General features: G+C 51.7%; 1 protein-coding gene across 4 annotated transcripts in view; it reads right to left on the bottom strand.

Moving 5' to 3' along the window:
- Positions 1-4,985: 4,985 nt before the first annotated feature.
- TMPRSS13 (transmembrane serine protease 13) overlaps positions 4,986-22,366 on the bottom strand; it is a 31,285-nt gene continuing 13,904 nt past the window's right edge. For 2 of the 4 annotated variants that reach the window (XM_055091449.1, XM_055091450.1), the window contains 10 exons: positions 20,194-20,316; positions 19,097-19,226; positions 17,148-17,276; positions 13,612-13,655; positions 12,178-12,340; positions 11,107-11,279; positions 8,271-8,369; positions 6,902-7,044; positions 6,595-6,747; positions 4,986-5,891 (listed from right to left, as the gene is read on the bottom strand). In XM_055091449.1, coding sequence (XP_054947424.1) covers positions 5,865-5,891; positions 6,595-6,747; positions 6,902-7,044; positions 8,271-8,369; positions 11,107-11,279; positions 12,178-12,340; positions 13,612-13,655; positions 17,148-17,276; positions 19,097-19,226; positions 20,194-20,316 — 1,184 coding nt within the window. In that variant the 3' untranslated portion in view covers positions 4,986-5,864. Of the gene's footprint in view, positions 5,892-6,594; positions 6,793-6,901; positions 7,045-8,270; positions 8,370-11,106; positions 11,280-12,177; positions 12,341-13,611; positions 13,656-17,147; positions 17,277-19,096; positions 19,227-20,193; positions 20,317-22,366 lie in introns of those variants that run through there. The other 2 variants (XM_007101816.3, XM_055091451.1) reach the window with 2 other exon arrangements.

Below are 22,366 nucleotides of genomic sequence, written 5' to 3'. Positions count from 1 at the left end.
TGTGGCCTCTCCCGTTGCGGAGCACAGGCTCCGGACGCGCAGGCTCAGCGGCCACGGCTCACGGGCCCAGCCGCTCCGCGGCATGTGGGATCCTCCCAGACCGGGGCGCGAACCCGGTTCCCCTGCATCGGCAGGCGGACGCGCAACCACTGCGCCACCAGGGAAGCCCCTTAATCTGCTTTTAAAGAGAAAGATGACATTTCTTATACTTTAATGACATGGAACAAATTCCTACTGGCTCTACCGATGTTACCTGGAAAACCCAGGGATAGATGAGATGACCCAGGATGAACATTTACCCTGAGAAGAGAGCTGAGGCTGGTGTCCTGGAGACACCATTTACAGAGCTTGAGGAAGACAGAAGGAACAGCCAGAGGGTCAGGAGGGGAACTGGGAGAGCTTGGTGCCACAGAAGCCGTGACAATTTCACAAAGTAAGAAGTACTCAATAGTTAAATGCCGCAGTTCCAGTAAGATGAGGACTCAAAACGTTCCATCAGATTTGGCAACATGGCAGTTCACTGACATGATGGGGCAGGAGCCAGATGGCCGTGGATGGAGGAGTCCATGGGGAACAAGGATGTGTGTCCCCTCACAGCCCTGAACTGTCAGCTCCTTTGGCTGAGCAGTCAGATGCCACCAGAGCAGGGCCAGGGACAGGAATCCATCCTGGTCCCATCAGTGCTGAGAGAGCAGGGTGAGCTCAATTTAGTGCATCTCCATGACTTAGAGAAGCCACCCGTAGGGGACGGCCATCTACCCCAGATGGTAGTGTCATCTCCATGGAAGATCAGCCCATTGCTATGAGACTAAGAGGACAGTTTACGGAGAGAAATGGCAACTTTGCTAAGCCCTGGAGATGTTTCCAAATTTCCCTCTCCTATCTCACTTATTGGGTGAAGTGATACGGAAGTGAAGGATCTGGCCCTTTGGTTGCAAACTCAACATTTGTTGAGAGGTCCTAATATGCCAGTCACTTTGCCCTGTGTGTTTACATGCATCCTCCCACTTAATCCTGCAACAACATGTGGCCTAGATACACCCATCTCACGTATGAGGAAACAGAGATTGGCTTGCCTAAGCTCACAGAGCCAAACAAGCGGCGGAGCTGGAATGTGTACCTCCAGGTTGCTTTGATTCCAGCTCCAGGACTCTCTCCACTACCACATAGTGTAATTAGGAGGAATTATTCAAAGAAGGCTCCCAGCTCCCTCCTTGTATGAAAAGTGAAGAAATTCTGGGACCTGGGACTTGGACAGAGGAGACAGCTTGTTATATCCACAGGTTTCGCTGGGAAGAACTGAGCTTGAAGGACCAAAGACCAAGCCATGCTCCTCCCTTCTCAAAGGACTCATCCAACAAAGGCTCCTGCCTGGAGCGTCCCAGCTGCTTATCTCCAGAGCACAGCTCTCTGTGTTCCCTGGGTAGGCCCATTATAAGACCAGCATGGGGCTTTCTCCCTGGGCTGGGTGGCAGTTTCCAAGGAACAGGAAGCCTGGGCCAGTGCAGAGGAGGTAGGGAATGAGTGGCACGTACCTCTCAGAGTCACCCACCCACATCGAGGAGACGTGGAGGTGTCCTGGGGCCATAGCGGGTCATGGCATGGGACGGTCTCCCAGAAACCATCCACTTGGGGGTGGTGGGGGAGGTGCCAGGGGGCCTCCTTCCATCCACCATGCATTTGTCCCAGGTTCTAGAAGCTGCATGGGCTAAGGCTCTGGTCATGTGACACTCAGGGATATGCCCATCCTCCTCTGGGGGGTTGTCCCACTTAGCCCCTCCTACAGCACAGGCCTGGTGGAGAACAGAAAGATCCACAGAGCCAGATGGCAGACCCCACGAGGCAGCAGCTAGGAAGCCTCCACCTGCTTTTAAAGCAGCTTTTAAAATCAGACAGCCTGGATTCAAAGTCCAGCTCTGCCACTTAGTAGTTGTTAGTGTGGGGGAAGCTTATTCCAGTTCTCTTGGCCTTGTTTCCTCATCTGTAAAATAGAGCTAATAACAATGCCTACTTCATGCGCACAGAAGATAATACACATCAGGTGTTCAGCACAGCATCTGGCACATAGCAAACGTTCAGCAAAGGCTAGCTATTAGTGTCATTATCCTCATCATTATCATTACGAGGAGCTCTCTCCATGTGCATCTCTCAATGTCCTCCCAATTGCATCAGGACATCGGCTAAGCAATTACGGAAAACAATAGGTCTTGGGAATCTAACCAAACCCCAGAGGCAGCTGGATGGGCAGCAAGGCTGTAACTGGCTCCTTCTCCAAAGAGCCATCATCACCTGTCCTACCCCTAATGCATTCACTTGACCCTCCCCCATTCCCCAGGGAAATTCCAGGGAAATTCAGCCATCAACAGAGCTGACAAAGCCAGAGAGTTTGACTGGAACCTGGAGATGCCAGGTGGACCCAGGGACCATAGGACAGCGTCACCAGCAACACTTCCCCTCAGTACACACACCCATCTCCCTGGAGATTCTGGATCAATGTGGGAAATCCCATCACCCACCCACCATGATTTTTTTAGCCTCTATAGATGTCCTGGGCCTAAGGAATATTTTTCTCTTCCCATCTAGATACTGCTTTTTCTCTTACCTCTCCCTGACACACATCTCTGCACCCCAGCAAATCAATTTCTGCCCTAGGAAGCCAAGAGAGGAGAGAAAGGGTCTGGTTCCTAAGGAAAAAGGAACAGTAATGGCCTAAGCCCTAACTCTCTGACCCAAGGCCTGGCTTCTGGGATATGACCAGCTTCCTCTCGGGGGCAGAGATGGCTGGTTCTCTTCCCAAACAGGTGTTTACTCTTGCATGGGAACTGCCCAGGGACTGACTTTCTTAGTGCCTTTCCCACTTGATCTAGGTGGTGCCATGTGATATGTTGACACCCATAAAATATGAGTGAAAATGACATGTATCACTTCTGAGCCAGAGCATTTAAGAAGTGGATATGCTTTCTTCATCTTTTCTTTCCTCTGTCCACCGGCTGGAAGCAGATGACAAAGTCACTAGGCTGAAAGGATCTGAGCCCCTGAAAAATCATGTGGAAGAAAGCCTCCCATGGGCCAGACACCCTCACTGGACTGTTAGGTAGATGAGAAACAAACTTGGATTGGGTCAAGCCACTGGGATTGTGGGAAATTTGGGGATCTGTGACAACAGTTGTGTTACCCCTACTGCTAAATATAGTAAGCCTGGCACCTGCCCCCTCCCCATGTTTTGTCGTGCAGACGGAGCAAGAAAATAATTGGAGGAAGGATTTCCCCTGACATCGACAGGCGAGATTAAACAATCTTGGGGTGTCCAAAGGCCAGGCCCATGGGCGCAGGACTGGAGAAGTCTGTGCTCATGGCTAGAGGCACGCGAGTGTGTGGAGCGTGCTGGGAATTCATCGTGGGATCATAATGGGCGAGGCCAATATATTGATATTAAACACAGGAAAAGTAAGTGCAGAGCAAGAAGGGCTAGATCTTTCAGAAGAGGCCAGTGGGACCACCCATCCAATTCTCCTGGAAACAGTTGAGTAAGCCCTGGGGCTTCTTTGTAAACATGCCTTTTGCTGAGCTGGCAAAGTCAGAGAAAGAGCAAAGAGGGAAACCGAACAGGCACTGGCCTGCTCTTGCCCCACCCCAGCTGCTTGGTGAAGACTCACCTACTCTATTAAGATTCATTTCAAATCTCACCTCATCTATGAAGCCTTCCCTGACCTCTCTAGGTGCAGCTACTGGCTGTGTTCCAAGCACGGTGTCCACACTGAATCACAGCTTCTATCACACTGGGTCACGACCACGCCTTCCTGAGGACCATTGTGGTTTTTGTACCACCTGGGCCTGGCGCAAGTTCCCGGTACGGAGCAGGCACCTATATGGTGGGTGAATTAATGTATGATTAAATGAGCAGAACCCAAAGTTGAAGAACCAAAACTAAGAACAAAAACTGAGGATGTCTGGGCACTTGGGTGGACAATCTCAGTTTTCTACCTAGGGTACCATGAAAACATCCAGTGACACATTTTTCAGGTCACGCAACTTTTATTGCTGAAGACCACTGCTAGGGGTGCTGTGGATGTGAACGTTGCCACCCCCTAAAAACCCCCAGCTGTGATAACACGTCACCAGCCCCCTCAGACCCTGCCCAGTGAAAGCTAGCCAATTCCAACTGCTCTTCCAGAACAGTGTATCCCCTGAGCAGCCGTCTGCCTGGGCTGGGCTGGGCTGATCTGCTCGGACCCTGCCGATGGGAGTCATAGCACTACCAGACAGGCCCAAAGATGGTAGGAGAATGGGATTGCGGGAGGATCGGGTGCCCCAGAGAAAAGGATGGGGAAGGTCCAGGACTTCAGCTGGTGTGGGGGCTAGACGCACTGATGCCCTGCAGGAGGGGCAACTTGGATCCTTCAGAAAAGCTGTTCGGAGGGCCTGGGGACAGAGCCAGCTTTCTCTCGAAGGCAGTTTTCATGGCAACACTATGTCTCTGAGGAGGTGAAAGATGGAGAAAGCTGAGAAGAAATTCCAAAGTCCCAGGACAGCCCTGGGTACCAGGGATGCCCATCCACCTGGATTTTCCCAGGCTCTGGGGCCAACAGAGAAGCAGTATCGGTTCCTTCATGCTCCTGCAGCCCTCGGATGCAGCAACAGTTGTGGTTCTCTTTGTGAAGGATTCGCCCGCCAGCCCAAGTGAGGATTTGCTTCCCTGAGTATCTCAAAGGGCCCCTCGAGGGCAGGAGCATTCTGTGGGACTCCAGAGGGGCACAGCTGCCAGGAGTGCCTCTGAGTTCCTGAGGTGATTGATGTTAGCTCTCTAGGCTCCTGAAATTTTTTTTTTTAATTTTTATTGGAGGATCGTTGATTTACAATGTTGTGTTAGTTTCAGGTGTACAGCAAAGTAACTGTTATACATGTACATATATCCACTCTTTTTTCTTTTAGATTCTTTTGCTCCTGGGATTTGTGGAGAATTTTTAAAAATACATCTACTTCTATTTCTTTTTTTTTTTTTTTTTTTTTTTTGCGGCACGCGGGCCTCTCACTGCTGTGGCCTCTCCCATCGTGGAGCACAGGCTCCGGACGCGCAGGCTCAGCGGCCATGGCTCACGGGCCCAGCCGCTCCGCGGCATGTGGGAATCTTCCCGGACCGGGGCACGAACCCACGTCCCCTGCATCGGCAGGCAGACTCTCAACCACTGCGCCACCAGGGAAGCCCTACTTCTATTTCTTGACTATAAAAATAAAATGAAATAAAATTTGCCTCCAACAGCCTGTGACCAAACGAGGACAGTGAGCCCTGTCCTGAGTTGTCAGTGGGGACAGCCACGGCACGGCCCCAGCAGGAGGGCTGAGAGGGGAGAGGCCACACAGAAGGTCAGCAGGAATGTCTTCCCGCTAGGGATGGTCCCGGTACCCTATGAAACCTATTACTGGCCCTTGATGGCAGTGACGGCTGGGCCACCGTCGGGGTGGGGGGGTTGCGCAGCCCATTCGGGACTAGTCTCCAAGTTAGGGTCAGAGAAGTAAGAATTCCTGATGTGACCTTCCAGGCCCTTCCCTGGGCTCCACCTCCTCCATCCATTATGGTCACCCCTGTGGGAACCTCCATGGTGTCCAAACAGTTATCTTCAGGTGATTTCCAGCCTGGTGTTTGAGAAGAGCTGACAGCTCTCCTGGTTTCTGAAGACCTTGGGAAAGCAGTGACACACACATGTGCCCACGCACACACACATGTGTATTCACAGAGGCAGCAGGCAGTGGAGGTGGCAGTAACGATGGTGTCTGGTGGCCTTTAGCCCAGGTGATGGTGCCTATGGCCCGATCACATTGGCCAGAGTCTTTACAGCAGTCAGTGCCGTGCGGTGGAGCCAGACTTAGGCTTTCTGGAAGCGCGTCTCACTCTGAGGAGAGAGGGAGAACAGGGTGCGGGTGGGCAGGGTGTGCCTGGAACACAGAAAGCTGAAGGTGGGGGCTCAGAGCCTAAAATTCAGCCCAGCTGTCATCGGGCACTTCCCCTCAGAGAAGAGGGGCAGCCCAGAGGAAAAGATGGGAACAGGACCTGCCCCACTGGATTTCCAGAGAAGCCTTCCCATCCCCACCTGAGCCCTCACCGCCTGGGCAGAGAAGGGAAGGGTCGGCACAGCATCCCTGCTCTACAGCTAGGACGCAGGCCCAGGGAAGGGAGGGGCTGGACCGGGTCCACAGAGGTGGGGGGTAGACCTCCATTTCCTGAGGCCCAGTTTCCCGGGAGACCCACCTCCTGCCAAGCAGGGGAGGCCTCCTCCTGTCAGTGTGTGGGCTCCTGACGCGGCCATCACTGGGCGGAGGACAGTGATGCTGGGGCCGGTACCCAGCCTAGACCCACCACTTTGCAACCCTCTGAGCACTGTTTTTCCGGAGGAAAAGGGGCGGAAGGAGCACAGGCAGCTGGGGTCGGCCCAACATTTGACTCCTGTCCTGTCCTGGTCGTTCTGAACACCCCCAAAGGCAAGGCGTCAAGGGGACCTCGCCGAGACCCTGGCGAAAGGGTCTAGGCCCTCTTCCAGGCACCCCACCTTTGGGAGTCCCCGCCTGCTGGGTGCACACACCCTGCAGGGCTCTCACCTCCATCTTGCTGTATATCCAGTGGAGGACTTCCGTCACTTTGGTGTACACGCCGGGTTTGTTTCTCTGGCCACAGCCCACGCCCCAGCTGGTGACTCCTGCCAGGTACCAGTGGTGGTCCTGCTCGCAGACCAGGGGCCCCCCGCTGTCTCCCTACAGGGGAGTGCACGCCCATCAGCAGGGTGAGAGAGGTGGTCCCTGGGCAGGAAACGGTGGGCATCTGACTCTCCCTCCGACCCCAAAACCTCAGCCTTCCTGCCCTCCCTTGGGGTCCCAGGGCCTGAGCCCCAGGCAGGAGCAGCCTCACCTGGCAGGAATCTCTCCCTCCCTGCAGGTCCCCCGCACACATCATCCTCGGGGTGAGGTAGCTCTTGTAGACCAGCTGGTTGTTACACTTCTTGAAGTCGATGAGGTTGACCTGCACCTCCCGGAGGAGGGGGGATGTCCTCTCTTCAGTGCAGTGGAGGAGAGACGGGACGGGAAGGGAGTGAGACTCCGGGCGGCCTTGTGGCCTTCCAGCTGCCCCACCCCACAGCCCAGACTGGCAGCCTCCCGGGCGTGGAGGGCACCATTCCCACGGTAGGCCACCCAGGATGTATGGGCACATACACCCTCACACCAGACACAGCTCACGACACGTAACAGAGGCGCACGTACACAGACAAACGCACGGGCCCATCGGACTGCCTTACACGCTGCACAATGCCTTTCCGTAACCGGAGCAACGTCAAATGGATCACTCGTTTCTGGTGACCACGTGCTCTGAGGAGCGCAGGTGTGATGAATCCATGTACAGAAGGAGAAATCTAGGGCCGAGGAAGGACTTGCCCGCGGTCACCCAGCCAGTCAGTCACAGGGCCAAGATCGAAACGAGGCTGCTCCTGGCCGGTCACCGCCCCATCCCTCGAGCGGGCCCGACACCTGCGGCGGCCATAAGCTCACAACTCTCATGGCAAGGCCAGCTGTGACTGCTGTGCCCTCCTGCCCGGTACACACGATCTTACAGACCGGACACCAGACACGACCACCCTGCGATCACGATGAAGTGAGAGAAAACCAAACCGCTTCCTAGCCTTGTTTCAGCACAGACAAGACACAAGGTAGGTCAAACCACGAGAGGACCAAATAGCCCCCTGTCCCAGCCAGGATGAGCAGCCGCTGCTTCTTCACCAGCTACAGCTTTAGACTCAGTCTATTAAACTCTTCCTAAATGAGATTGTTAAGATATCCACTCACAGGATCATCCCTGCTTCCTACAAGCAACCAACCTAGAGAAATACTTCACTTCTTTGAACCCCCTTCAAAGCACCTGAATCCTATAAGTCCTTTCTGCCACCCTCTTGTCGAGATGCCCCACGGTTCTCCCTGGTGTGAGTTCTCCCTCGGTTCAATGAGCAATGAACCCAGGTCTTTCAAAGACAGGGGTTTTCCTTGTGTTCTCGGCTGGGGCATTGTCACAGCAGCTGCTTTGATGTATACACAGGTGTATATACACACACATTCACACCAAGGCCCATGAATCTATATATCCAAACCCTCATCTAGGTAGACCCTCATCTCTATACCCTGACATATCACCCCCACACACTCTACACAGACACATATGTATACACACACACACACACACACACACACACACACACACACACACACACACTCTAGCATCTGCCTCTCACCATCTGTCTCCTTGGTCTTGCCGAAGCCTGTGACCCAGCAGGTCTCATTGAGGCTGAAGGTCTGTCCATGCATGGGGAGGCAGGCAGGGTGGACATGTGCTGTGACAAGACCTCAAGACATCAGTGAAGGGACAAGGCTGGAGGTTTTCGGGGGGTGGTGTGTGGAGGGACAGGAGTACCAACGTCCCAGGACCTCCTCCTTCCCCCCAGAGTGCTTCTGAATCTTTCAGGGCCTTGAACGGACCAGGCAAGAAACTCAATCACTTTATCTTGACCCTCCAGCCTTTAGGTGCCGTCAGAGTCCCCCAGACATTCTGATTTTTCAGTGGGTGACATGTGGGCAGATGCACACGTCTTGGAAGCTCCCTTGTGCCAAGCTGATACTGGGTGGCTGAGGGTCTCTCTGTTCAAGAGCGGCTGTCCTGGCTGAGCCTCTTCCACGCCTGTCCCTCAGAGCAAGGAGCAGTGCAGGCTATATCCCAGGTATTACTGCCATGACGTCTCAGGGGTGTGTCCTGCCTGGTCTAGGGAGGGCACCCCTGGTTGGCCAGGGCCTGAGCCTCTCTCTCCAGGGTGAGACAACCTCTCCAAGTGGGGAGAGCGCATCCCTAGAGGCACCGGCCACGAAACTGCTGCTCCCTTGCTCCCACACTCAGAATCATATAGAAGGTGCTGTTATGCATCAGTTCATAAGCTCCCTCTGAGGACCAGTGTTCCCATGTGGACTAGAGCCTCGACCAATTTTGCAAGAAGAAAAGAGTTGATAGAATGTTTGCAGTGTTCACGATTGTTATGCTCACTGCAGCTTCCCGTGCCTAAAACAGTGCCTGACACATAGAAAGTGCTCATAGGAAGGAAGGAAGGAAAGAAGGGAGGAAGGGAGGGAGGGAGGGGAGGAAGGGGAGGGGGGAGGGAGGGGAGAGAGGGAAGGGGGGAGGAGAAAGACAGAGGGAGGGAGAATGAATGTAAAATTTTGCTCCTGTAAATTGGGAGTCTAACACGTTTCTCTGCTAGAGGGTAAACAAACAAAAAATAAATGAAGGGATGGCATCAATTATTAACCAAAAACACAAAACATGACTTCTTAAAATAGTGTGTGCCTATTTTAGAGACATGCAGTCTTAAAAACATGTAACACTATTATATATTCTACTCTTTTTATGGGGTAATTAAATTGATCAGTGAGCCTTCACAAGTTTTCTCAGCTAGTACTGTGACTTCGAAGTGCTCAGCCTACCAGACAGTTTAAGAAACTCTGCCCTGATCTCTAAACCAAAAATCAGTGCACATGGTCTGACCACAGGACTACGTAAATCTAAGCTGTGACTGTCTCAGCCTAGAGATATCCTTCCTTCCTAGGAGAGTGGGAGGGGGTAGCAGCGGCTATCAGAGTCTAGAGAGGGACTGCTGCAGTCTGAAAAGCATGGGTAGTGCTATAATAGCTTTAATTTAGTTTTACAAATTAATTCTATTTGGAATTCCAAATAATATTCAGGGGGTTTGGGGTGATGGCAGGTAAGATCTGGACGGTTAGCCAAATGAAGTCTGGGTTTTACGAGGTTGGGAAGGCCTGTTCTGGTCCTTCAGACTGCCTGCCCCCTTTTCTGTGTGCACGAGGGGCAGGGCAGGGGCAGCACGGCACCCCCATCTCACCGTCCCAGGCTCCACAGACAAGGCTAGGAGGGGCAGGAGAAGGGCTGAGAGGGCTCGCCCGTGGCGGGTGGTGGGCTTGGCTTCTGCTGGGCTGGGCTCTGGGCCAGCTCCACCCAACCCAGTCCTGCGTTGGGGTTGGGGTTCTCCTCCGCACACCGCTGTGATGAGCTAACCGCTGTGACTCAGGACCAACACCGCCTCCGTAATTCATGTGCCGGCAAAGGCCCGCTCACAGGCCCAGAGCACCAGAACGGCTGGACTAACCAGAGAGCCCTCCAAGGCTTCCAGAAGCCTCTGTAGCCTGCCAAGACTGATTAGGTGCCCGAATCTGTGCCACCATGGCTCTCCGGGGTGCCCCCGACATCACATCACTAGCTTCTAAGTGGCTGTTTGTGTGTGTCATCCGTTTTGTTCTCTTTGCAATGGAACTGCAGAGCCGCTATGTAGTAGACACATAGTATTTGATGCGTGAACAAATGCGTGGATGAAGTAATGAAGAAAAACTCTGATCTCCTGAGAACTGCAGTAGCATTTCCTTCCTGCAGGCCCATTTGGTCCTCAGCTCCAACCTCAGCTCTCACGGCAGTGAGATGTTTAGATGTATAGGTACTTTTCTTGTGTTCTCAACTTTGGTGTTGGCAATTTGCCAGCAGAGAGCAGCGTGGGAAGAGCATTGCTTAGGAGCCAGACCCAACTGGACCCAGTCTTGGAGCTGCCACTTATTACTGCATGGCCTCAGGGAATTCTCTCTCTCTAAAGCTCCTCTTCTCAAATGTAAAATGAAGCTAATAATAGTACCTGCTCCACAGGACGGGTTGTGAAGAGTAAACGAAATTGTAGACGTAAAATGCCTACCACAGTGTCTGGTCTCTGTCAAGTGCTCGATATACCAGTGAAACAATTCGATCTGTTTATCTTGATGAAGACCAGTATCCAAACCCTGGCTCTGTCACCAATTTGCAATGTCGGATGTGTCACTGGGGCAAGCTTGTTTCCAACCTCTGGGGCTCAGTTCCCCTAACTGTAAGACAGAGGTGTTCCACTAAATGATCTCTAAAAATCTTTGACATCCACCATGCTGAAGCTCTGGACCCTGGGATGGGTCAGTGGATGCTGTGTAAAGGCTGGGCCCCAGGGCTACTGGATGAGCAGGGTGGGGTGTGACAGGCATGGATTCACTCACCGGTCAGAGTCAGGGGCTCGGAGAGCCGCATGAGGGCGATGTCATAGTCGTCCCGGTTGTCCGTGTAGTTGCTGTTGATAATGATCTGGGCAATGGAGGCTCCCTCGGGCAGCTGGTGCAGGTTGTTGGTGCCCACGTACACCTTCCAGTCCTCCAGGATCTTATCTGGGGTCCTGCCAGAGCCACAGAGAGCACGGGCCAGTTACCACCTGGCAGAGCCCTCTGGCAGCACCTGCTGCACACAGGGAGCTGCAGCCAGAGCACCACTGGAGGCCGGAGAATGGATGAAATGACCTCTGGAGGGAGCTCCCTATCTTAGCCCAGGGATCTAGGGCAACCCCCTACTTCCAAACAACCGCTCTGAGCTGGCGGTTCTGTACCTTGCAATCGAAAACGGGAGGGATGAGTAAGACTTCTGGGACCGCTGGCCCCACTGTCTCCTCTGGGCACCACCAAGGATCAAATAAGGTGGGTGGGACACATCTCAGTGGTAGTAGCCTCAGCAGAAATGGAGCTTTCGACAGGACAAAGTGACCCACTGAAGCCTCGCTACTGGGGGAAGCCAGTGCCCCCTGAGGCCTCGTCTCCGAGCCCTTTCCTGTCCACCAGCTCAAAGGACAGGCCTGGCTGGTGACTGTCAGCAGCTGACTGCACTGCCCTTCCCACAATCCCCATCCCTCAATTCCTGGCACAGCATTCCTGACGTCTTGGGCTCCTCCCCTCTAACTTCCAGTTTCTGGAAGCAGCAACAAGCCCCAAACCTCTTTATTTCACCCTGTTCTTTACGGCAGGCTCACAAGCCCTTCCTTCTACCTGCCTCTCTCTCTTCCTTGGAGCCACCAATAGTATTTTCTCGCTCTGTACTGGCTCAGAACAAGTAATCCCAACTCAGTCCCAGGACCAAATACCAACGGCAAATCATGGTCCTCGCCACACACGAGCCGCCCAGCCCACAGGGGCCAGGCTTACAAACAAAGCCGCCCTCCACAGAGAGAAGTCAGTCTGCCCTCAGCCCTTGCTGGTGTCCCCGACCCTCAGCGGTGTCGCATCACTGCCCCCTTGGGCACTTACATGAAGAAGCAGTGGGCGGCGGTGAGAACCCACTGGGCGTCGATCAGCGTGCCCCCACAAATGTGGGTGTGGGCATACTGCAGACTAACTTGCCAAGGCCACTTGCTCTCGGGGGCCAGCGCCCCTCCCACGATCCGCCCGGTCATGGCCCTCAGTCCACAGTCTGGGGAGAAGCAGAAGAGATGAACTAGTATGAACTCAAGCTTTTCTCAGAGCTGCTACCATGCTCCCAGGCCCAGGGAATCTCAGGCAGCCGCATCCTGAGGGTACCACCCACCCACGGAGGCCGCTTTGCTCACTTAATCTGATGAGGCACAGCTGCTTCCTGCCAACACAGAGCTCTCACATGGTGGGTTAGCTTTCTGGGATCATCCAGTGGGTCGTTTGGTCCTAGGAAAGATCCTATTTCCTCCCACTCATTCATTCTTCCATTAATTTGATAAATGCTTCCTGAATACCTCACGCTTTGGGCACTGTGCCAGGCATTAGGATCACGACGGTGAATCCCAGGGCTGCTGTCAGGAGCTCGCGAAAGCAGACCAAGTGTCTAACGTGACCCTGAATTGGTAAGCACTGTGCTGCGGATCGTTTCAGAACAAAGGAGAAAAGCCCTTCCCATGATGCACAGGTAGGTGGTGCCCACATGTTTCCTCAGTGGGTCATTTCGTGCTGTTGGGGACCCTGCACCCCAAGCAAACATTTCCGAACATGTTCTGGAGTGAGTCCTCCCCCCAAAATCATGGACAGAGTTTGTTCACATGTGTGTTCTTTCTTTGAAGAAGGGGAGAGTGAAGAGCCAGCGGTGGTCTGAGGGGGCTCCATCCACAGCACTGTGCCCGCCTGCTTAGGGGAGCACCCCACCTGGTCATCATGAGAACACAGCACTCATGGACCGGTTAACAGTTTGGGCTTTGGGGTCAGACCCAAGGTCCAATACCAGCTCCTTACCTACCAGCAGTCTGACCTTAAGTAAGGCAAACTTTTCAGTCTCTTTTCAGTAAGCGGAAAATAATGGCACCTGCCTCGTGAGAATTAAACGTAATCACGTTTGTAAAGCCATAGGCGCAGTGCCTTGGCATCCAGTGTGCTCCGTAAATGTTGGCTCTGGATCTAGCTCCACGTCTATTGATAGCAGAGCTTTAAGCTGGCCCTGACGTGCTCTCCCAGTCCTCTGCCCTCTGCCCAGAATCCAGGAGACTTGAATGGCGAGGTTGCTGGGCTAAGCAGAGTCAGGAGAAGGGGAAATGCTACCCTGAGAATGTCCATCCAGGTGCCTTACAGGGACGCTGGCCCTGAAGCAGGCCTGCTGCTCCAGCCCCTCTTCCTGGCTTGGACACCCAGGGCTGGCCCTCACCCTCATAGGGACCCCACCCTTCTGCCCCCTGACTCCCACCCCACACAGGCCACTATCCAGGAGAAAGGGCATCTTCTTACGGGGACACTGGAGAGTCACATACTGCTGGGAAGGGCATTCAGACCTGCAGGAGGAAACACAAAAGATGAGAAAAGGGCACATTAGCTGCCTCCTCCAGGAAGCCTTCCGTGATTGGCTCCTGCTAAGTCTCATCCCATCCCCTCTGCACAAGAATATGGAGATTCTTTTCTTCTTTTTTTTTTTTTTTTTTGTAACATCTTTATTGGAGTATAATTGCTTTACAATGTTGTGTTAGTTTCTGCTGTATAACAAAGTGAATCAGCTATATGTATACATATATCCCCCATCCCCTCCCTCTTGCATCTCCCTCCCACACTCCCTATCCCACCCCACTAGGTGGTCACAAAGCATCGAGCTGATCTCCCTGTGCTATGCAGCTGCTTCCCACTAGCTATCTATTTTACATTTGGTAGTGTATATATGTCCATGCTACTCTCTCACTTCCTCCCAGCTTTCCCTTCCCCCTCCCCATGTCCTCAAGTCCATTCTCTACGTCTGCGTCTATATTCCTGTCCTGCCCCTAGGTTCATCAGAACATTTTTTTTTTCTGTATATATGTGTTAGCATATGGTATTTGTTTTTCTCTTTCTGACTTACTTCACTCTGTATGACAGACTCTAGGTCCATCCACCACACTATAAATAACTCAATTCTGTTTCTTTTTATGGCTGAGTAATATTCCATTTATATATGCGCCACATCTTCTTTATCCATTCATCTGTTGATGGACACTTAGGGTGCTTCCATGTCCTGGCTATTGTAAATAGTGCTGCAGTGAAACTTGTGGTACATGTCTCTTTTTGAATTATGGTTTTCTCAGGGTATATGCCCAGTAGTGGGATTGCTGGGTCATATGGTAGTTCTATTTTTAATTTTTTAAGGAACCTGCATACTGTTCTCCATAGTAGCTGTATCAATTTACATTCCCACCAACAGTGCAAGAGGGTTCCCTTTTCTCACACCCTCTCCAGTATTTATTGTTTGTAGATTTTTTGGTGATGGCCATTCTGACCGGTGTGAGGTGATACCTGATTGTGGTTTTGATTTGCATTTCTCTAATGATTACTGATGTTGAGCATCCTTTCATGTGTTTGTTGACAATCTGTATAACTTCTTTGGAGAAATGTCTATTTAGATCCCATTTTTGGATTGGGTTGTTTGGTTTTTTGCTATTGAGCTGCATGAGCTGCTTGTATATTTTGGAGATTAATCCTTTGTCAGTTGCTTCATTTGCAACTATTTTCTCCCATTCTGAGGGTTGTCTTTTAGTCTTGTTTATGGTTTTTTTTGCTATGCAAAAGCCTTTGTTTCATTAGGTCACATTTGTTTATTTTTGTTTTTATTTCCATTTCTCTAGGAGGTGGGTCAAAAAGGATCTTGCTGTGATTTATGTCATAGAGTGTTCTGCCTATGTTTTCCTCTAAGAGTTTTATAGTGTCTGGCCTTACATTTAGGTCTTTAATCCATTTTGAGTTTATTTTTGTGTATGGTGTTAGGATGTGTTCTAATTTCATTCTTTTACATGTAGCTGTCCAGTTTTCCCAGCACCACTTATTGAAGAGGCTGTCTTTTCTCCATTGTATATTCTTGCCTCCTTTATCAAAGATAAGGTGACCATATGTGTGCGGGTTTATCTCTGGGCTTTCTATCCTGTTCCATTGAGGTATATTTCCGTTTTTGTGCTAGTACCATATTGTCTTTATTACTGTAGCTTTGTAGTATAGTCTGAAGTCTGGGAGCCTGACTCCTCCAGCTCCATTTTTCTTTCTCAAGATTGCTTTGGCTATTCAGGGTCTTTTGTGTTTACATACGAATGGTGAAATTTTTTGTTCTAGTTCTGTGAAAAAAGCCAGTGGTAGTTTGATAGGGATTGCATTGAATCTGTAGATTGCTTTGGGTAGTAGAGTCATTTTCACAATGTTGATTCTTCCAATCCGAGAACATGGTATATCTCTCCATCTGTTGGTATCATCTTTAATGTCTTTCCTCAGTGTCTTATAGTTTTCTGCATACAGGTCTTTTGTCCTCTTGGGTAGGTTTATTCCTAGGTATTTTATTCTTTTTGTTGCAATGGTAAATGGGAGTGTTTCCTTAATTTCTCTTTCAGATTTTTCATCATTAGTGTATAGGAATGCAAGAGATTTCTGTGCACTAATTTTGTGTCCTGCTACTTTACCAAATTCATTGATTAGCTCTAGTAGTTTTCTGGTAGCATCTTTAGGATTCTCTCTATATAGTATCATGTCATCTGCAGACAATGACAGCTTTACTTCTTCTTTTCCAATTCGGATTCCTTTTATTTCTTTTTCTTCTCTGTTGCTGTGGCTAAAAGTTCCAAGACTATGTTGAATAATAGTGGTGAGACTGGGCATCCTTGTCTTGTTCCTGATTTTAGAGGAAATGGTTTCAGGTTTTCCACCATTGAGAATGATGTTGGCTGTGGGTTTGTCATATATGGCCTCTGTTATGTTGAGGTAAGTTCCCTCTATGCCTACTTTCTGGAGAGTTTTTATCATAAATGGGTGTTGAATTTTGTCAAAAGTTTTTTCTGCATCTATTGAGATTATCATATGGTTTTTATCTTTCAGTTTGTTACTATGGTGTATCGCATTGATTGATTTGCGTATATTGAAGAATCCTTGCATTCTTGGGATAAACCCCACTTGAAGATGGAGATTCTGACCTTTCTCCCTTCCAGTGGGTCAGACCCTTCCAGTGCTTTCTGCAAGAATGGGGATGGCTTAGTGCAAACCATGCCCACTCTTCTCCCAACCTCCCAGTTTTTCTGTGGCAGATTGCACATATTGGCTAGGTCCGTGTCCTTTGAACTCATGACTTCACTGTCCCAGCATCTTTCCCCAGCTAAACAGGTGACCCAAAATTCCTTTGACAGTTGCTCAATGTTCAGCCAGCAACGTAGCATGCAAACCACCCAGCATAAAGCAGGCATGCAGGAGGCAGCTCATTGCCTCCCTTCCCTCCCCATGCCTACTTCTCTCACAGCCTGGTTTCTTCTCTCCCCTTCCCAAGGTAAACGCTGCTGGCTGGTGGAGCACCACCCTCCAACTCCTCCCCTCCACCCAGTGGCGGTGGGAAAGAGCCGCTGCAGTGCAAAGATGACAGAGAGCGAGGCCCAGGGGGATGGCCATGCTCCTCAGATGGGCCTCCCTGACCCTGACTACCTGCACCTGGTACTCCCCCACTGCTGCTCTCCCTCCCCATTCCCCACCCCAGTGATGTTTCCCCCTTTTCACCCCAAGCCGCCTCCCTGCAGCAGCTTTCAGTACAAACATCAGGCTGACCAGTGGCCCCGAGGTTTATTCATTGTCTCTGGCAACCAGGTAAACTCTTGGGGGCCCCTCTGACCTCGAGGTGCTCTGTGAACCCAGCTTCGACTACTTTCAAGTCAGGAGGCTGGTAGTGAACGAGAGCTGTTTCTGAGATGCTCTTGACATTCATGAGGGACTCCTGGAGGTGGGGTCCCAGAAAGGTCGAGGGAGAGGGGCTCCCTGACTCAGAGCACTCCTTCACTCGCCTGCTCACAGGTGACAGCCTGGCCCGCCTCACACACCTGTAGATGCTCTCCTGGAAGGTGGAGCTATATTTGGAGATGGAGAAACTGCTGTCAAAATTCTTATTGGTCACCTTGGCTGTCCGGTAAGCACTGTAAAGAAGGAGAGGGAAGAAGAATGAACCTCCTTGAGACGGTGCACACCCACGGTTCCCCAGCCAGCATTAGAGTCCCAGTGAGCCCTGCTGCAGAGGCCAGAGGCAGTTAAAACCCAACAATCTCAGACCCCACCCACATATTCCACCACTGCCCCCTACTAGCCCTACGCACTAACCCAGTAGTTTTGAAAGTGTGGTCCAATCCCAGGGGACAATGTTAGCACTGCCTGGGAATTTGTTAGAAATGCAAATTCTTGGGCCCTGTCCCAGACCTACCAAATCAAGAATTCTGGTTTTCCGTTTTAACAAGCTCTCCAGGCGATTCTGATGTGCTCTCAAGTTTGAGAAACACTGACCTAGCCCTTTTCTATCCAGACTGTGATCCATGGACTGACAGCAGCAGTATCACCCAAGACCTGCTGAGCCAGACTCTGCATTTTAAAGATCCTCATGTTATGGGTTTGCACATTAAAGCCTGAGAACCGTTTGGCTTTTAGACCACAGCGTGCCTAAGAATCACCCCCAGTGTTGTTAAGCAGGTTTGAAATCCTAATCCCAGAGATTCTGATTTCAGGGTGCATTTTAACAAGCACCCCAGGTGATTCTGCTGTGGGTGATCCATGGACCGCTCTCTGCGTGGCCCTTTGGTGTGTTTCTAGAACATGGGATACCCTTGCATGAGAGCATGCCTTTGCGGGCGCTGGCCCTCTACCCAGGGGCCTCCTCCATGCTCTGCTGACCTCCAGGCACAGTCAGGCACCCTCCCCGTTGTGTGTGCTTTCCATTACACATCACACGGCGCTGTGATTACTGGTTGAAGCCTCTCTTGCCCACACCATACCAGAGATTGTTCAAGGGCAGGGATCTTGTCTGGGTGAATGGCTCAGACATAATAAAAGCTCGATGAATGTTCTTTAAATAAATGACACTATCTATTGAAGCCCAAGGGAAGTTCGCATTTGCATAAGGTCACACAACTCAACGATAAATGATGTCTGTTGTCTTCCAACTAGATCACCCAGGTCGTCTTTCACAGATGGGAACTCTGAGGCTGAGGCAGGGGCAGAGAACTGGTTCTAAGTCCTCGTCCCCAAGCCCTGGTGTTCTAGGTGGTTTCTACAGAGAGCCCACAGTGAGATCCTAAATAAACCTTTCTCGCTACAACTTCACACACATTGGTGAACCCCCAAACTACTTGGTTTGAAACCCAGACCAAGAGGGAGGATGGAGGTGACTATGTGGCCTGCCAACCGGGGGCTCCTTCAAGGGGGAAGGTCATGGTAAACCCCACTCCCTACTCCACCCGCTGGTACCAGCTTCTTGTTTCAGATCTGTAGGGCCAAAGATGCTAATGACTCTACCTAGCTACATCTGCCCATCTCGTTCCTCTTTTGATGCATTCTAGCCCAAGCTGCAGCTCAAAGTCCACTGAAGGGTTTGCACAGCCTGAGTTGCTGGTTCCCAGATGTGAGGAGAAGACGAGACCTGCCCCAGTGCCTACCCACCTCACAGGGCCTCCGCGACCACTGAATGCAAGCGCGGGCACGAGGGCGCTTTGATGCAAAAAACCATATAGGAACGTCATCCTGCTGCAGATCTGTAAATAACTACTTTGGCCTCCTGGAAACAGCGTGCCCCCAGACTTGGGCTCCTCGGGCCACTGTCCCTTTGAATAATTCAAGTGTGCTATGAGCTAGTGACCTCAGCCCTGGTCCCCAAGAGTCTTTTTAATATGAGTTTCCATCAATGATCCTGAGATGCCCTTGTGAAGGGTCTGAGGCACCCCTGAAGCTGGGACTCATGGGGGAGGTTTACCTCTTGAAACCCAGCTGCTGGCAGGTCTTCTTCGAGTAGAAATCATTCCAGCTGTCACTGCAAATGGGAAGCCACTTCTGGGAGGATCCAGAGTAGACTTTAAGCAGAGACTTGTCCCAGTCAAACCTCACTGCAGGGCAAAAAAAGGTCAAGGCAGGCCCTCAGCACCAGGAAGCTCCAAGTTCTTGAGGAATGAACCGAGTAAAGCTCTGAGATGCTCCTGTCCTAAGGCTTCTCACTGAGGCCTTGCAAACAGCCGGGAGCTCGGCCCGGGATGGGATGATCATCAGCCAGTGCTCAGAGCCCAAATGCTCAGTAAGGGCAGAGCCAAGGCAAGGGGCTGGGGCGGAGCAGAGCGGCGATCCTCTCCATCCGACAGGGCCCACGGGCCGTCACTGGGAGAAGGGGTGTGCACTGCCAGAAGCTATCACCCCAAGAGGGCAGTGACGTGCCCAAATAAGAGAGGGACAAGGGGAGTGATGATCCAACTGAGTGCTCGCTAGACAGGCTCAATCACAGATGGATGTGGTCATGGGCAAGGACACACATATACACACAGGTGGAAAGGGCCAAGTGTGCACCCCCAGACACCCACATTAGGGCTGTACATGGACAACACAAGTAAGAACCACTGAGGACCAGCGCTCAGAGATCTTTGTGCTCACGAAAGCCTTCATTTCCAAACTGACCTTCCTGAAACCATAGGGGTGGCAGGTCAGAGGTCACCTGCTGGGCACATGGACAGAGCTCTGGACCCCACACCTGCCTCCAGCCAGAGCAGCCCTGCTTTGCTCACTCTGGGAGCTGCGAGCTGTCAGATTGTATCTGAGAACCACTAATCTTGTCCAATCCACTCATTTTCCAAGTTAGGAAACTGAAGCCCAGAGAAGGTAAGTGATTAACCCAAGTCACATAGCACTCAAAGCCAGGTTCCAAACCCCAGCCTACTGTAACTAGAACCCAGATCTTCTGAGTCTCTGTCCATTGCCTCCCATTTGAGCTGATACCCAGTTTGCAGCCCCCAGAGTGTACATGCGTGGGTGTGCGCACGCGCACGCACACACACACACACACACACACACAGCCGGCCTCCTTACCACAGCCCAGCTCGTCGCTCTTCAGCTTACAGTCCACGACCCCATCACAGCGCACAGCCTGCTTGGGGCAGCTCTCTACCGGCTCCTTGTACTTGATCCCTATGTGGTCCCGCCAGAAGTAGACTGAAAAAAATGAAGCAGAAGCCAGGTCACTGCCAACCCCAGAGAGACATGACACTAAGCAGCCCAAGGCCCTGGGTGTTCTGAGACACTGATCTGCAATCCCTCCTGGACTCTGGGTCTCTCGTCCCCCATCTGTACGGAGAGAAAGCCTGCTCAGGAATGCTCCGGAATGCTCCAGAAAGCTCCTGCAAGCAGGGCAGCACTCAAGAGCAGCCACCCAGAGAGGGAAGGAGGGAGGGAGGGAGGGAGGTGTGGAGACGGTTACTACTCTGGGAGCTCCCCTGCCCTACGTGCTGGCCAGAGTGGTGGTCAGAGAAGGCCCTTCCTCCACCATCCCAGAGGCCCCTTCTCAGAGCCACTCTGGCATCCCTCCGCCTCTGTGCTCTGCGGGTTGTAGCAGAGACGTTTCCATCTTCAGTCATACACTTGCAACCACTACCTGTCCTGTCTTCACAAGGGCTGTCCTCCCAGCCTCAGAAGCTCCTGGATTTTCTTCCTCCTCCCTCTTCTCTAAACAAGGGATGTCCCCTTGGCTCAGTTCTTGCCCCATTACTTGTCTTGATGCCTTTAAATGTCTTCCCACTCCGCGAGCAACTCTAGGTGGCTGATTCCTAAATACAAATTGGGCTGAAAAGCCAACAGCTTTACAAGCCATATGTGAAAATCAGCTTCATGACTTCTTCTAAGACCCACCTCTTTCCAAACTAGGAACCGTCATCCCTCCTGCCCGGAAACACCTCCCCTTGGTTGCCTAAGAAACCCTGGGTTCTGACTCCTCACCCTGCCTCTTGTCTGCAACCTGTTCCTCAGCCCTCACATATCCCACTGGTCCCACTATGCTCTCCGTCACCCCGGGTGAAGGTCAGCCTTGTGTGACTGCTCCTTCCAAGTCCAGACACCAATCCCTCCTAACCTCTTGGACTTCCCCCTCCTCTCTGTGCCCTGGTCTTTCCCTCTCCCACGTCCTGGGCACTGAGGCTCCTGGGATCACTTTGATGTGTAGCAGAGAGAGCTCTCAGGGGCAGGGGCTCTAGTCCTGACCCCACTGCAGAGCTGCTCAGTGATCACTTCCCTGGCAATTCTAGAGGTCAGGGAACTTCAGGGAATGCTGTGAAATCATGCTGGGCACCTGCCCTCAGTTGCCATCTCCCCCCTCCATGGGTCATTTCCTACTGGAGCAGCTGTCCCGTGTGGGGAAGGGAGGCAGCAGGGTGGGGCACCCCAGCGGGAGGTTCACATGGTTGCTACGTGGCGGCAGGTTCCGTGTTGACGCCTTCACATGCATTGTCAGGCAGGCGGGGAAACCGAGGCTCGGGACGTTAATTAACTTGCTGAAGTCACACAGCTGTTAAGTGGCGGAGCTGAGATGCTTTGGCAGGTCTGTCTGGTCCTAAAGCCATACTCCTTGTTTGTTTGGTTTTTTTACTTTTATTTGTATTTATTTTTTGCAGCATTTATTCCCGGGCCATAAGTTTTTGTTTCTTCAGTTTCTTCTGAGATATCTTCTTCTTCTGGGCAACCTCCTCTTCTGGTTTAGAACAATCTGTTCTTTTTCAGTAAGGATCATCTCAATGTGGCAGGGAGAGCTCATTGTATGGGTTGATCCAACCACAAGCTCTGTTAAGTCCTGCGCCGCATCTTGGGGGCTCTGTTCACCTGGATGTGCTCAATGACCAGAGAATCTACATCTAAGCCCTTAGGATCAGCATTACTCTCTGCATTTTTGAGCACGTGCAGTAAAAATTCAGCATTGCTTCTGGGCCACCGACCCTGCGTCCAGCCCCAGTGTTTGGCCTGGGCACACCTACCAACTCCACCATTGTAACTATGGAATGGCACACATTGCCTCTTTAAAGTGACATCCTTCAGATACTTGGCGGCTTTTCGGATACGCATACCCTTAATGGCCTGGGCAGTTTCACGAGTGTTCTTAAAGTGAACACGAAGATTTGAACCTCTTGACTTGCATGATTTTGTGGGGTTTTCTGGGTCAAGTGAAGAGCGAACCATTTTTAGAGGTCACCTCAAGCCACTTACCGGAAAAGGAAAC

This window comes from Physeter macrocephalus, chromosome 16, assembly GCF_002837175.3.
Source record: "Physeter macrocephalus isolate SW-GA chromosome 16, ASM283717v5, whole genome shotgun sequence".
NCBI classification, from domain to species: domain Eukaryota; kingdom Metazoa; phylum Chordata; class Mammalia; order Artiodactyla; family Physeteridae; genus Physeter; species Physeter macrocephalus.
This window is presented reverse-complemented; position numbering and strand designations above follow the sequence as displayed.